This window comes from Sesamum indicum, linkage group LG4, assembly GCF_000512975.1.
Source record: "Sesamum indicum cultivar Zhongzhi No. 13 linkage group LG4, S_indicum_v1.0, whole genome shotgun sequence".
Lineage (NCBI taxonomy): Eukaryota > Viridiplantae > Streptophyta > Magnoliopsida > Lamiales > Pedaliaceae > Sesamum > Sesamum indicum.
The window spans coordinates 10,027,757-10,042,121 of record NC_026148.1 but is presented as its reverse complement, the minus strand read 5'-3'; the positions used below and the strand labels follow the sequence as shown (position 1 = coordinate 10,042,121).

At 35.0% G+C, this 14,365-nt stretch overlaps 4 protein-coding genes across 6 annotated transcripts; 2 read left to right on the top strand and 2 right to left on the bottom strand.

Moving 5' to 3' along the window:
• On the top strand, positions 1-3,382 carry LOC105160489 (pre-mRNA cleavage factor Im 25 kDa subunit 2). Its single transcript, XM_011077881.2, has 7 exons — positions 1-339; positions 518-563; positions 1,716-1,809; positions 1,974-2,047; positions 2,293-2,379; positions 2,450-2,560; positions 2,840-3,382. Exons 1-7 carry the CDS (start codon positions 221-223, stop codon positions 2,909-2,911), a joined length of 603 nt encoding a protein of 200 aa, XP_011076183.1. The 5' UTR covers positions 1-220; the 3' UTR covers positions 2,912-3,382.
• Positions 3,771-5,279, bottom strand: LOC105160707 (pentatricopeptide repeat-containing protein At3g29230-like). The gene has a single exon (XM_011078185.2). The coding sequence runs from the start codon at positions 5,277-5,279 to the stop codon at positions 3,771-3,773; it is 1,509 nt and encodes a 502-aa protein (XP_011076487.2).
• LOC105160487 (transcription factor LAF1-like) lies at positions 8,879-11,874 on the top strand. The gene is made up of 3 exons (XM_020693584.1): positions 8,879-9,330; positions 10,021-10,150; positions 10,549-11,874. Exons 1-3 carry the CDS (start codon positions 9,195-9,197, stop codon positions 11,150-11,152), a joined length of 870 nt encoding a protein of 289 aa, XP_020549243.1. The 5' UTR covers positions 8,879-9,194; the 3' UTR covers positions 11,153-11,874.
• Positions 11,124-13,743, bottom strand: LOC105160488 (25.3 kDa vesicle transport protein). Of its 3 annotated transcripts, none has more exons than XM_011077878.2 (5): positions 13,203-13,743; positions 12,263-12,423; positions 11,965-12,108; positions 11,808-11,875; positions 11,124-11,324 (listed from the first exon to the last, which is right to left on the bottom strand). In XM_011077878.2, the coding sequence occupies exons 1-5, from the start codon at positions 13,394-13,396 to the stop codon at positions 11,265-11,267; spliced, it is 627 nt and encodes a 208-aa protein (XP_011076180.1). In that variant the 5' UTR covers positions 13,397-13,743; the 3' UTR covers positions 11,124-11,264. The 3 variants fall into 3 exon arrangements, with proteins under 3 accessions (XP_011076180.1, XP_011076179.1, XP_011076177.1); XM_011077877.2 differs by having other exon boundaries at positions 11,142-11,355; XM_011077875.2 differs by lacking the exon at positions 11,124-11,324 and adding an exon at positions 11,348-11,705 and having other exon boundaries at positions 13,203-13,740.

Here is a 14,365-nt window from a genome sequence, read left to right as displayed (position 1 = left end):
AATTTGTCTTCTGTGACTGTTCACACTATTCTTCCGATTTGAACTAAACTTGCATTGAAATCACACCGTTCTTGAATTGCCGTCTGCGTAGGACTGTCAGCGTACGAGCTACATTCCTCCCTCAAGTTTTTACTTCCTTCCCGCTCGAACACCTCTCTGAGTTCTGCAGATAATAGAGGAAATTCTTTCGCTTGAATCTAAAGTGGAATAGGAGGGGAGGATGGTGACATCGCAGGTGGTAAATACGTACCCGCTTTCAAGCTACACTTTCGGAACCAAAGAGCCGAAAATGGAGAAAGATACCTCCGTCGCCGATCGCCTTGCCCGCATGAAAGTCAAGTCTGTTATTTTTTTTTTTTTTGTTTTGTTTTTTAGTCTGATCTGTGTATGCTCTTTTGTAATAGTAAAATCTTAATCAAATTAGTTTAGGGTTTATCAGCCGGCCTCAGAAATATGCTTCATTTGTGGGTTTGTTGTTTTATGCCTTCTTATCTTTTTTGGGGATTTTGAGTTGCAGTTACATGAAGGAAGGCATGAGGACTAGCGTTGAGGGGATTTTATTGGTAATACATTTTTCTTCCTTTACTCAAATTGGCAACTATTTATTTGTGTTTATCCAAGAATTTCTTTCTTGTCTTCGTTCGAAACAAATTGAAGAATTTTTTTTTCACTAAATTCTGCATTCGCCATAGAATTAATCTGCAGGTATGACTGTTGTTATTTTTATGGCCTGTTATATTGGGAATGCCTCAATATGCATTTGTGTTTGGTTGTGTTGCATTACATACAGTCTCTTGGCCTTGAATTACGCCACTTTTATTGTTGTAATGTGTGTCAATTGTGTGGGCCATTTGATTAAGTCCAACTGTGTGGGGCTTAAGTGCAAGCTTTCAGCCGTTCTCTACTATCTGCAAAATCCTCTTGGGAAATGGTTGTAGTCTTGAGTCTAGTTTCTTTATGTAGGATAACATCAAGAAAAGGTTTGAGGTGGTTTGCCATCTTGTTTCTGTTGGTAATATCATTTTTCCTTTGTGTTGACCAACTTCCTAAGTATTTTCTGATTCTATCCAGGAAGATGCTTTCTCAACAATATGATGTTTGGTTGGATCAGGCTGCATTCTTATTGTTTGGACCTTTGTGTCTTATTCAAACCTGCATAATAACATGTGTGCTTGCTGCAGAGTGTACTTGTGTGAAGTCATGTCATGCTGTTTTACCTGCAAATAAATACGACAATTTGATTTCATGCACGATCAAGGATGGCATTGTGATTCCTGGTCTTTAGCACCGTTCCTCATGGACAGACATTATTAGCTGTTATCTTCTAGTACCATGAGATAAAGCCAGAAGTGTTGTCCCTATATTAAGTTAGTAAGGCATGCACTTTCTCTGGTATTCCATGATCATGACTTAACTTGTGTAGTTTATTAAGTTAAATGCATAATAAGTAGGAGAGAAGTAGCCCAGGCGAGGTAGACGTTGACATACTTATGTGTTCCCAAGTAACAAAGTTGATAATGGTAGAACCCTCACGCAGCAAGTCTGTCATTGAGCCATGCTAAACTTGATACTTCAGTTCCATTTTAATCTGCTTCTCCAGCTAAAGTTCAATAAAGAATGAGGATATCATCCTCACAGTAATCATCTCCCCCACTGGATGCTATTATTCAGCTACTTATGTTTTCTAATTATAGAAAAAAATGGCTGTTTTGCAGGTACAAGAGCATAATCATCCCCATATTCTTCTTTTGCAAATTGGAAATACTTTCTGTAAACTTCCAGGAGGCAGGTTGAAACCAGGAGAGAATGGTAAAATATTTTTTTGTTTCATTTTTATTCATTGTTATTCAATAAATTCTGCTTGTTTTTTTTTTTAATTTTACATAGGATAGAAGAAAAGCAACAACCTGAATTGATTTATTTTTGTTCTTGTTTTCTTTTTCCTTTCTTATTTTCGTGAATACAATTTACAGAAATTGAGGGCTTGAAAAGGAAACTCTCTAGCAAACTTGCGGCTAATTCACCTTCTCTACAACCAGATTGGCAGGTAATGCACAAGAACAGTTAATACTCTTATATAAAAAAAAATTATTAGATATAGATTGTGGAAATGGAAAGTGTTTTTTGAATATGCTTTGGAAAAAAAATACAGAGTTGAATTGTATGTCGCTCACCTGATATTCCATGTCAAGGGAGCCATATTTTCGACATGTTCCTTGTTTCTTGTCTGCTTCTCGTCAATTAAAGTTTTGCATGGTAAATGCTTACCGTAAGATGCAAACTTTTATGCAGATTGGTGAGTGTGTGGCGACATGGTGGAGACCGAATTTTGAAACCACCATGTACCCTTACTGCCCCCCACACATAACAAAGCCTAAGGTAAGATCACCATGATATGTAGATGTTACTCGTCCACAAATTATTCTTAACAGAGCGTGTGAAAATGCAGGAGTGCAAGAAACTTTTCCTTGTTCACCTCTCTGATCATGAGTATTTTGCTGTGCCAAAGAACTTGAAGCTTCTTGCTGTCCCATTGTTTGAACTCTACGACAATGTGCAGGTGCGACAAGGTTCAGTAGTTGGCATAGTTGCAACATGAGAAATAGCATGTGTTTGGGAGTAGTACTCCAGATATGAACTTAGCATTTCAAAGTATTTTTAACTAAAGAGTTTTACTCAAGCACCATGTCCGTTATTTCGTTTTCCATGTCGTATTCACTTTCTTGGTGTTACAGTTATCTCTACTCTTCTTCTCTACTTTCTTTGTCAGCATCTGCAGGATGTCCATCTTAATAAGGTCATTATAATTCTTACAAAGCTCTTTGTTGATCTATGTCAGAGATATGGGCCTGTTATATCTACCATCCCGCAGCAGCTATCCAGGTTTCATTTCAACATGATCCATCCATAAACTCATGGGGGATTCTGTGGAACTCAGATGGAAGACAGAATGCAACTGTTGATCTTGAGTTGGTTAGTCTGGCAGGTCCAATGTTCTGAGAACAAGTGGTCAATCTCTGCTTCATATCACGATACAACTTTAGCAGATAGAACTTTTACGTTTTAGTTTATCTGTTTTCTACTTTAACCTTGTTCAACTTCTAACTTACACTATGAATTGAGTCCTTGGCGTACCTGTAGTTTTATTCATTGACTTGTTTTTTTTCTTTTAATTGATCATGTAGTCCTTTTCTGTTTTTAGATTCTCTGTTTTAGAGCTAATAGTGTCATGTAAAGTTGGTGAGAGTAAAGGAGAGCAGACTGCAGAAGTTGTATGGTATACAATGTAACTCTCGATACCCTGTTCCTGCGGAGTACTAGCGCCTTGTAAGTGTAACTTTGGCATACTTGGAGCAATTGATCAATTTTAAATTTTCCTTCTGCTCTTCTTGTATTGGGTGAAAAATCAGGATAGCTACTGACTAGCATCACATTTCTATTTGACTGTCCGCACTTAAATCATGTAGCTAATATACTGACATCCTTTTTTATAGGTCTAATGATTATAGAACCTTTGATTTTGATAAAGAATATCTGAAAACACCTGATTGCTTTGCCCAAAACTGGTAGATTGCGCTGGTAAAGTTCAAATGCGTATGTAAACTACATATCTACTACACAACTATGTAAATGAGTATCATTTAATATATTTATCATGATCTTTTGGACTAACAGCCTGTTTACTTTTGTTTTTTCTTTCCAACAACTGGCAACCAGTTGGGAATCGCCTTTATACAAAGAATTGTTTTCTCTCCAGTCATCCTAAATTATCAAATTATACTACTGATTCCTGTTTTCTTCAATATCCTATTCTCCTCCATCAATTTTCTTGTACGCAACGCCTCTGACCACTGACCCATTGAGGCATGAATGTTCGATAAAAGCACATGAACTCCAGACTCTTCTGATCTTAGCTCAATGGCCTTACTTATAATATTCTCTGCCAACTTAAGATTACCTCTTTCCCGGCATCCACCTAATAAAGCTCCCCAGATGGCAATGTCTGGTTCTACCTGCATATCTTTGATCAAGGATTCCGCTATTTCTAGCTGATCATTTCTGCAGAGTAGATCAATCATAGAACAATAGTGCTCAAGCTTTGGATTAATGTTTAAATGCGTTTTCACGGCTTTGAAAATCTCTTGGCCTTCCTCTACTAAACCTCCATGGCTACAGGCAAAGAGGGCGCACGAATAAGTGTGGTCGTTTGGCATCAATCCTCTTTTCTGCATTAGATGAAAAATCTTGATTGCATCTTCTGCTCTTCCATGGACGGCTAGAGATTTTATCATAACGTTGTAACAGAACACATCCTTGTTCCCGATTTTGATAAATGTTGTAAAACTTTTATCAATATCCCCACAGTTTGCATACATTTCTACAAGTGCAGTCCCTACTATGACACCCATCCTAGGCCAATCTCTTATTAGATAATGTATCCATTTCCCTGATTCTAGATTACTTAGGTTAGAACAGGCTGACAGAGCTGCAACAAAGGTGAAAGAATCAGGCTGCACACCTTCTAATTGCATCTGGACAAAGAGATCTAGTGCCTGCTGAAATTCCCCTTTCCGGGTGTAAATTGACATCATAGAATTCCAAGAAACCACATTTTTGTCGGGCATTTTGTTGAAAAATTTCTGGGCCATTCCGATGTCTCCTACTGCAGCATATGCTCCAAGCATAGTAGTCCATGACACCACATTCTTCTCTGGCATTCGCTCAAACAGATATCTAGCATTTGCCACATCCCTTGCCTTAGCATAGACAGAAATCATGGTATTCCAAGAAACAACATCTCTATCAGGCATTTCATCAAACAGCTCTCTCGCACTCTTCACATCTCCTATACTCACATACTTTGCAATCATTTTATTCCACAACTCCACCGTTTTCTCACACATTTCATAAAAAATCCTCGTAGCATCAGTCAAGCTCTCCTCTTTCGCCAATCCCACTTCCAAATACTCGACCTTTTTAACATAAAAATCAAAAAGAGCATTCCCAACAGAAAAAGCGCTCTCAAACCCAGACTTTATTATACGGCAATGCACCTTCTGGCCTGTACTAAACAAACCCATTTGAGAACAAGAGCTTAAGACATATGGGTACGTGAAATTATTCGGCTTAAGATCTCTCCTAATCATTTCATCAAACAGTGATAAGCAGTTTTCACAAGGTCCATTATACGCATAGCCTCTAATCATGGCATTCCAGAGGGTCATATCAGTGTTCAAGAAACCACCCATTTGGGCGAATATGCGATTCGGATACTCCATTTCGCCATACTCCGTGCTTCGTCGGAGAAATTTTAGTCGTATATCCGGGATTTGACCGAGGGAAGTTGTGATGATGAAGGCATGAATCTGTTTTAACTGTTTGTATGTGCATTGTTGCAGAGAGTTGAAGACTTTGTGCTGTAGAACATAAGACATGTGGTAGATAATAATTCACACAAGTGTTGAAGACATGGTAGTTATTTTCCCTTCATATTCTCATCCTTGTAAATTAATTCTTCTGCACTCTTCAGTAAATTGGATAAAATATGAAATATGATAAATTAATAACCTTTTTTTTTTATATTTAATCAATTGAATAAAATGTAAGAAAGAGTTGGATTATAGTATTTGAAGGTATAAAAGTGAGATGAATAAACTTTTATTAATAAAGACTTTGCATTCTTTCGGGAGAGACTATATATTGGTTGGTTATTTATTGTGGCATTGACGAGGAGTTTGAGAGTAGATTCTTTTCTGGGCTTTATTTTTGTCAACAATAACTACATTATCTCTGTAATTTGAATGAAAATGCTGACATCAGTAATAAAAATATATAAAGTTTTAATTTTATTCCTCATTCAATATTTCATAAGTTGTTGACAACATAATTAGTTTTTTCATTCATCTACGGCTACTCCTTATCTAATGACAATAAATAGGAACCATATTTTATTATAATTGCATCTTATTCACTTTATATATATTACAACCAATCCATTATAAATATAAAAATATTACCAAGATATCTTTATTAGTAAATTATACAAAATGTTGAATAAAGTATAAAATTAAAAATTTATGTAATTTTTTTGTTGATATAAGTATTTTTCATGAAAACCCTATTGTATATCCAGATTTTTTAGATGAGGTATAAGCGTAGTTTCAAAAATTATTTAAAGAAAAATATAATTTAACATTTTAAAGGGTATCTAAATATAATTAATCCTTTTCTTGTGGTAAATAATAATGCCACGAATTAAACTAAAATGCGTCTCTTTATATTGACCAAAGGCAACTTAGGTGTAAATAATGTTCCTTAATTTAGAATTTTAGTTTTTAATCATGCTTTAAAAGTCTTAATTTAAACCAGTGGTTTTATTTAAAAAATCAATGGCGTGGCAAAACCCACGTCAGCTTCATCTCCTAAATCATATAGTAAAAAAAAATAATATAATCCCCCATGCTTATTACATATCTTAATAGCCTAATTTCATCACTCCTCTCTAATTTATTTTACCAACAATTGATTAATTATAATATCATTTTCCGAGGATTTTTTAGCAAAATTAATTATGATAAAATTGTACCAACACTGCCAACAAATTATAATATTTAATCATCCATCATTCTCATTGACCATTAATTAAAAAAAATAATTGTTTTTACAGTCTAATTAATATAATTAATTAATTATAATGCATGTCGTACGGGCGGGGGCAGACATAAAGCCGTGGACCAAATATTAATTATCTACTAAAGTTGCTACTAATTAATTATCTACTAAAGTTGCTACTCATAACTGCAGACGTGATTTAACTAATTACACTAGTAGCACTAATCAATGTGAAAAGCCATATGACGACTTAGATAAAGTCGTGTTAACTGCTAAAATTGTTGATTAAGTCGCGTTCTTACCTTCCGTTGTTGCAGCGTGGCAGCTTTTGATGTGATTTGTAAATGGAGAATATTGTAAGTAATGGCTTTCATTTTTATTAATAAAGTAAAAGTTTGGTGGGATTTCTGTATTTATTATTTAAGAAACCACATTCTAAGTCAATGAATTAATTATTTAAAATTAAGGAGGGAATAAGAGATAAATTTATTAAATAAGTCACTTGACTTTTTATTAAAATTCATAGGTTAAAATAGTCATCTTATATATAGATGTTTGTGTGACAGAAAGAGCAGTGATTGGAAAGATATTAATGTTTAAAGGATTCTCCTTTTTAATAATTTAAAATTGTGAAATAATGAAATCGTCTTCCTTTAAAATTTAGTATAATTATATGTAAATCCCTTACAATTTAAAAAATTACATTGAATATCCTTAACATTTATTTTTCACTAACAAATAGATTTATCTATTAGTCAAAATTCAATAAATTTGTTGATATTGGCAAAAGAATTGAATGAAAATTCATATTGACCATCAATTAACTTATTACAGGTCAAACAAATTTTTTTTTTTTTTTTGATAAAACTACCCTTTACATCTTCGCGTGTTAATGTATATGAGGATGTATATTGTCATCCTTATAAGGGTGGTTTAGTTTGATCTATAATAAGTCAATCGAGTGTACGTAAATATAAATTTTCATTCGAATTCTTTTTTCTAATATCAGCAAATCCATTAAATTTTGACTATCAGGAGAATTTCTTTGTTAGATGAAAACAAACGTAAAAAAAAAAAACTAGACATAATTTTCTAAATCACATGGGATTTATGTGTAATCACATCAAATCTCTGAAAATGATAGTGTAATTATCCTAACCTTTTAAATGAGCTTAGCCATGTTACATGGCATTAGGGCAAAAGCAAACAAGAGGTCTTGAATTTTGAATTTTATTGCCATTCATTTATGAAAGAGACATTGTTCGCATATGAGAAAAACGTGTTCTGATACTATATATATTAAATAACCATCCGATTAAAAATTTGCAAAACATTATATCAATGCAATCCAAATAAAAAGTACACGAATCTTATTTTGTTTGTGTATTTTTAATATATATAAGCCTTATTTGCTTGAAAATGGACCCTAAAAGTTGTATATTTTATTTTTTTCAAATAAAAAATATGAATCGCGTGTTCAATATTTATTAATTGGTCGTTGAGAAATGTTTCAAGTGTAAAATGTGAGATTATAATCTAATTATTGTTATCATAAATCTAGTTATTGAAATTGATTCGTATTATATATTCTAAATCACGGAGAGCAAAAATTAAAGAAAAAAAAAGGGAAATTGATAGTAGAAAAGTTAGATAAACGTCAAATACAAATTGTGGCACGAGTAATATATTAAAGGAATTTTTGGATACGTTGAGATTTAAGTGATGGCAACTGCAACTGAATTTGATTTGTCAATTCTTTCTAGGACAAAGAAGAACATAAATCAAAGGGTTTAGGACATGCCACGAGGATATCTTTGTCCTAATTGCCAAACACTCCAACTGATTAAGAACTATAAACTTATAAGCACACGCTGCCCAGCCAATTAAATGTAATGACAGTTTCAACATGCTAATCATTTTATTCTTTGTTATATACCAAAGTAACTAACTGCTCCCTTACTTCTCACAATCATTCATAAACAATTGGCTTTTTATCAAATTCAAACTGTACCAATCAAAAACTTTAGTGGAATCAGAGTTAGACCAAAACTAAATCAATTATGTGTAAAAAATATTATTTATGCTCGATGCACGTAGTTTGTTAGATGATCATTGATTTTAAGGGGTTATTCGTAATTTTATTAAATAATTAGGGTGGTTGTAATTATGGTAAATTTATGAAGAATGCATTGTAATTTGCTCGAGTTTTAATGTAATTAATTTGATATAAAGAAACATGATTGGATTAAAATCTTTTCCTGGCAGACATAGCTACTGGTTCCTGTGAAGTAGGTTTAGGCCTGCAGGATGACAAAACACAAAGAATGTCCTTTTAGTTCTTGACACCATTTCTTTAAGCCCTTGTAATTGTTTAAGACAAAAAGATGAATAATGTCAAAACTTCACTATTTTTAGTCTAAATAAAAACATGTCCAACTAACCCTCCCTTTAAATTCCTCAGCCCATAGGCTGCAAACCTCATATCAAAGTCTACTTCCTGTCCAAATTCAACACACATTACACATTCATTTTTCATAGAATATTACCATAAAAAGACATTGTTGAGTTGAGCTTGTCTGAGAATGGGCTGCAAGCCGTTAGAGAAGACGAAGCAGAAGCACAAGAAGGGGTTGTGGTCTCCTGATGAGGACCAGAAGCTAAGAAACTACGTCCTCAAGCACGGTCACGGCTGCTGGAGCTCCGTTCCTGCCAATGCCGGTGAGTTGTATAAGGTTGTTAAAGATTGAAAGTATAGGATGAAATGAGAATGAAGAGTTAACATAAACCGTTCTTCGTGTTTCGGTCTCTCCTTCTGTCTATCCTATCATGATGATAGCCGTTGCCAAGCCTCATGAAACCTATCAAGAACATTAACAAAAGTTATACAGCAAAAAATACCCTATGTAATCCCTATGTTCGATCAAGCATCTGTCACAAGTTATAACCATTAGCAAAGATACAATTCAAACTTTTCAGCTGTACAGCTCAAGCATTATGTTTCGACCGTGGTCACCTCCACAAGAGCACTTGCTCCGACACAAGCCAACACCTCATAGGTAAGGTAGAAAATTATGTAGAATATGACTTTGAATGGGCATTGGTCTGGTGACAATAATACATGCAGCAAAATTATTCCTTAATCAACAAAGAGATAGTCTTCTGCTAATGATGATGCCTCTACATCATACGACTTTGTCATTGGCACGCTAGTTAGAATAAGGTTTTTGAACCAGTAGAATGGAAACTAGAAGTCAACAACAACATTATTTTATGTTAGAATCTGGTGCATTCTGAGTATACAGTTGTGATTATTACCTTTTATTATCTTGTCTATAGATTAGGAGGAAAAAAAAAACAACGTTGTAGTTGACTTCTTGAAGTCATCCTATCATTTTATTGCTTTGGCAGGTTTACAAAGGAATGGAAAGAGCTGCAGATTAAGGTGGATTAATTATCTAAGGCCAGGACTAAAACGAGGGGCATTTAGCTTAGAAGAGCAGGAGACAATTGTGACCCTTCATCAAATATTCGGCAACAAGTAAGAAACTCTTAAGTTTTTCTATGTAGCATAAGCGGTTTCCGGAGATGGTTTTGGACCTCTACATTGTTCCCAAACTGTTGTTCTTTAGAGATCTAGATGAATTCCAACATCGACTCACAACCCTTACTTACTCCTTTACCTGCTCTTGGTATTCTTGACAATCCTTGTGATGACTTTGAACAGATCAGTACAAGTAATAAAGAAGAAACATACAATGTTTCTACCATGCTTTTGTATTATGGTAGCACTTGAAATCATAAAATGAACTCATACTCCAACCTAGCCCTACTACATCTATTTGCCACATTCCATATCAGGGACATTTTACATATGGTTGTACCTATCCCTGTGATTGATCAGACAGATTTTCGCATATAACACTTGTTATCTCTCAGGTGGTCTCAGATAGCCCATCATTTGCCTGGAAGAACTGATAACGAGATCAAGAACTACTGGCATTCTTGTCTAAAGAAAAGAGTGTCAAAAATGGCGGAAACTGAAGGTGATCAGGGTGAATGCATGAGTGAACAAATCCAAGAACTAGAACTATCACCTTCTTCCCTTAAGTCGACTCCCCAAAATTCTGGCTTTGAATCATTGGAGAACATGGATGTTTGGCTAATGGACACAGATCAGTCCATGCAACAGAGAGACAACTCAAGAGGAGCTAAAAAATGCAATTTACCGAAAGTTCTTTTTGCCGAGTGGTTCTCTTCAGATCAGTTTCATGTCCAGAGTTTGAGGAATTCTGGCAATACAAGTGATGTGAAGTACTTTCTTGACAACAGCAATTCAAATTCTGAAGATTCTTTGGTTCATGGTCTACAGCTAAATGAAGGGGCCTTTGTCAATGAGATATACCAAAAATCCAACAGTATTTCTCTGGATGACATGGTCCAGTATTCAGGGTTCAAGTTTGAGGATCAGATCTCAGAAGGCGGTTTAGCTGATTATTTTCCAGGTGAATTCGATGTAACTTGTGACGACATGTACGTATGACGGATTTTAGTTGAGCTACTTCACGGAAGCATAGCTTCTAATTCGCACGAACAATAATCTTAGCATATGAAGACGCTTCCTGGGATACGTGTTCTTGTCAGCAATGTGAATGTCAAAGGTTCTTCTGTAATAAGCTACAACTGAAAAGATGTTGTCTGATGTGAGCTGTTTCCTACATCCAATTCAATTTTATTGTAACAGCACTAAGAAGACAAAAGAAACAAAAGTTACAGAAGAAGATATCAATATACATTCAATTTCAGGTAATAGAAATTACAGAAAGAAATTACATTGGAGAGCAACAGAAGCTCTGTAATAGTAAGATAACATGCCACTAGAGCTAAAACTTGCCTCGAAATCTTTAAGTACGAATATCCTCATACTCTTGTCCAGAGATCACAAACAGATACGAAACACATCCTAATAAGAATATGACCTACTAAAAGTATTAGAAACCAGGAAATAATAAGTCATCTTTAAGAAGGCTGGTCCATATGAGTATGGTTGTAACAGCTAGAACTAATCCTACCGGGATCCATTTCAGAGCGATAATCTGAGATAAATCATAAAAAAAAGAGCAAAAATAAGCAAGCCTCTCAGGTACTTAGCAGAATGACTCTGTTGTTAAAAGCCAAGAAGCACTAGAATTGCATACCTCGAGCCTTTTGGAACACCATATTGGTGAAGCATGTAGATGTGCTTCACTCATTCTCCGCAACATATCTGACCCAAAAAAAAGTTCCATGTCGTCTTGCGATTGAGATGATAAATCAAGAATGGAGTTTATATACCGAGAACTGATAAAACCATACCGAATCTTCGCCTTCTCTTAACAATCTGTGAAAAGCTTTCGGATAAGATATCTTCCTCTTGAGAACCATCAGAGTTTAACTTTGATAAGTTGGCCTGAGTCCTTGTATCAACATATTTGCTCCTAATATTTCCAATGATACCATCTGTGTTGGCACTCAATACGATATATTTCAAAGTCATTATTTCATATACATCCACATTTTCTTCTGAAGCAGACAAACTTCCCATCTCAAAGATCTCTCAGCAAATAAGCAATTCAAGTGTACTGCGTTATCTAACTATAATAACAGGAATTACCAAATTTCATAAAGCTATATGGTCTCATAATTCTCTCAGTGACTCTCACATCAAACTTCTTAAACTCCTTCTGCAGGTCTTGTAAATAATGGAAAACCAGCTTTCTTGGATACATTGAATCACAGACTGCCATGAAGCAAATTCCATGCTCAACCATATAACTGCAACCAGAAAAAAAAACAAAAAAAAAAAAGAAGTGAGCCAACAATAAGCTGTACCATCCTATATTGAGATGTAAATGCCCTGTAAGAAGTCCTATAATCTTAATTTAGCCTTGCAAAATGGTAAAATCAACAAAAGGCAAAAAAAAATTGGGACTTGCAAGATAATTAAACTTAGACCACTAGGCGTGGAACTTTTGGTGGTAAATCGCGGGCTCTTGCACGCGGACTAGATTGAGCGGGCCTTGGTTTAGCAAAGGAAATGAGGTATATTGCTGGATTGGACCATATATCCAGCAATATCCTGACTCACGGAGCAAAGTAAACGACGCCTAAATAGATGGAATAGGCCTCTGCACCCAAAGAACAATCACAAGCCAAAGGGCCTTTCTCCAAATTCATGCTAATTCTGGGCGAAATCCTAATGCAGCCTTTTTCTCATCAACCATTGCATGCAGTGCTTTAATATACTAGAAAGCTAGAACTGGGCTAAAAGCAGCGGAGATCGCTGCTTTAGTTGCATATTAATCTCAATTGTTATGATTTCTCAAATTACAAATTTTTTTATTATAAGTCATGACGTGACTTTTTTCATCGAAGAATCATGGGGCCTTTAGTCCAGCATTTGTTCGAACTAATAGCCGTCGTGACTTTTTCGTTAATTATATTTGAACTAACGGCTATCGTAATTTCTCCATTAATTATTGGAGATGATACATGGGACAAAAATGTGATTTTCCCTAAAAGAATTATAACAGGCCAACAAGAGAAAAGCATACTTGAAGCAGTGGTGATCCAAGAAAATGGTCATCTTGGAATAGGGCAAGGCTCCTCTTGAGATTTCTTTGAGCAAGAACTCTCCTTGTTCCTTGTAAGCAGGAACGCTGTCATCCTCTTCATTCACATACCTCGGACCTTGTGCCAACGGCAGCCCATCACTCACCCTCCCAACTATTGTAAGCTTCAACGGCATTTCTACTTCAAATACAGGGAATGAAAGAACAACAGTGAATCTCACTCCTCCCTCCCTTATCCAACAACTCTGTCACGATCAACTTGTGCTTTTTCTGCTCAACTAATACTTGAACATGAAAACGGCTTTTCTTGTCTGTACTTTCTTGTTAAAAGAGTGAACTTTTGTAGATGTTAGAGAGAGAAGGAAGGAAAGAGGAGAATTTATAGCGTTAGGACAAAAGGGCGAAGGTGGTAAGGAAGTGGAGGGAACTTGGTGACCAAGTTATTCCGTATTCGTTCTGTGTCTTGGTAGATGAGATGACCATACGCGGTACACCAAAGCAAAAGCTTCAAGGCCCTCAAAAACAAAGATTGTGAAAAGCAATAGGGAAAATAGGTTTATGATCCCCACTCTTTTTTGTTATAAACTTTCAAATCTCCCTTTTTATATAACAAAAATACTCAATAAATTTAAATTTCCTGTTTCGGTTCTTTCTTCCCTTGCAACTGAAAGTCCGAAAATTGGGCTGGGCTTAGAAAATACACAAAGCCTGGCCCATTATTGTATTCTCCTTGTTAATAGTTTTTGGTTGACATTTTGTAAACACAAGGCCCAAAAATGAGACAGTAAATAAATTGAATCAAATCGAATACATTATTATTCATATTTATTTAAATTATTATTAAATTTAAAAAATTATATTTCAACTTGAACACTACTGGTCGAAATCGAAATCAATCGACTCCCAATATAGATATCAGGTACCAAGTAAAAACTTTCAATTTTCACTTTTTTGGGGTAGTAAAAAAATATTAATTACACGTACTCTAAAACTCTTTATCACAAGGAGGAGGATATATCATATACGCATACTATAATAATTTAAAATTAGTAAATTATATGATTTGGGGGTTTAAAATTAAAAAAGTAGGGGGCAGAGTGATGATGATGATTTTGGAAGGAGGGAGGGACAGAACAAGTGAAGAT

Coding starts and splice junctions, on each gene's coding strand:
- LOC105160707 (XM_011078185.2), bottom strand. CDS start 5,279: ATGGAGTATCCGAATCGCATATTCGCCCAAATGGGTGGTTTCTTGAAC.
- LOC105160487 (XM_020693584.1), top strand. CDS start 9,195: ATGGGCTGCAAGCCGTTAGAGAAGACGAAGCAGAAGCACAAGAAGGGG. Junction 9,331..10,020: donor CTCCGTTCCTGCCAATGCCG/GTGAGTTGTATA, acceptor TTGCTTTGGCAG/GTTTACAAAGGAATGGAAAG. Junction 10,151..10,548: donor CATCAAATATTCGGCAACAA/GTAAGAAACTCT, acceptor GTTATCTCTCAG/GTGGTCTCAGATAGCCCATC.
- LOC105160488 (XM_011077875.2), bottom strand. CDS start 13,396: ATGCCGTTGAAGCTTACAATAGTTGGGAGGGTGAGTGATGGGCTGCCG. Junction 12,424..13,202: donor TTGGATCACCACTGCTTCAA/GTATGCTTTTCT, acceptor TTCTGGTTGCAG/TTATATGGTTGAGCATGGAA. Junction 12,109..12,262: donor ATATAGCTTTATGAAATTTG/GTAATTCCTGTT, acceptor GTGCCAACACAG/ATGGTATCATTGGAAATATT.
- LOC105160489 (XM_011077881.2), top strand. CDS start 221: ATGGTGACATCGCAGGTGGTAAATACGTACCCGCTTTCAAGCTACACT. Junction 2,048..2,292: donor CTCTACAACCAGATTGGCAG/GTAATGCACAAG, acceptor ACTTTTATGCAG/ATTGGTGAGTGTGTGGCGAC. Junction 2,380..2,449: donor CACACATAACAAAGCCTAAG/GTAAGATCACCA, acceptor GTGAAAATGCAG/GAGTGCAAGAAACTTTTCCT.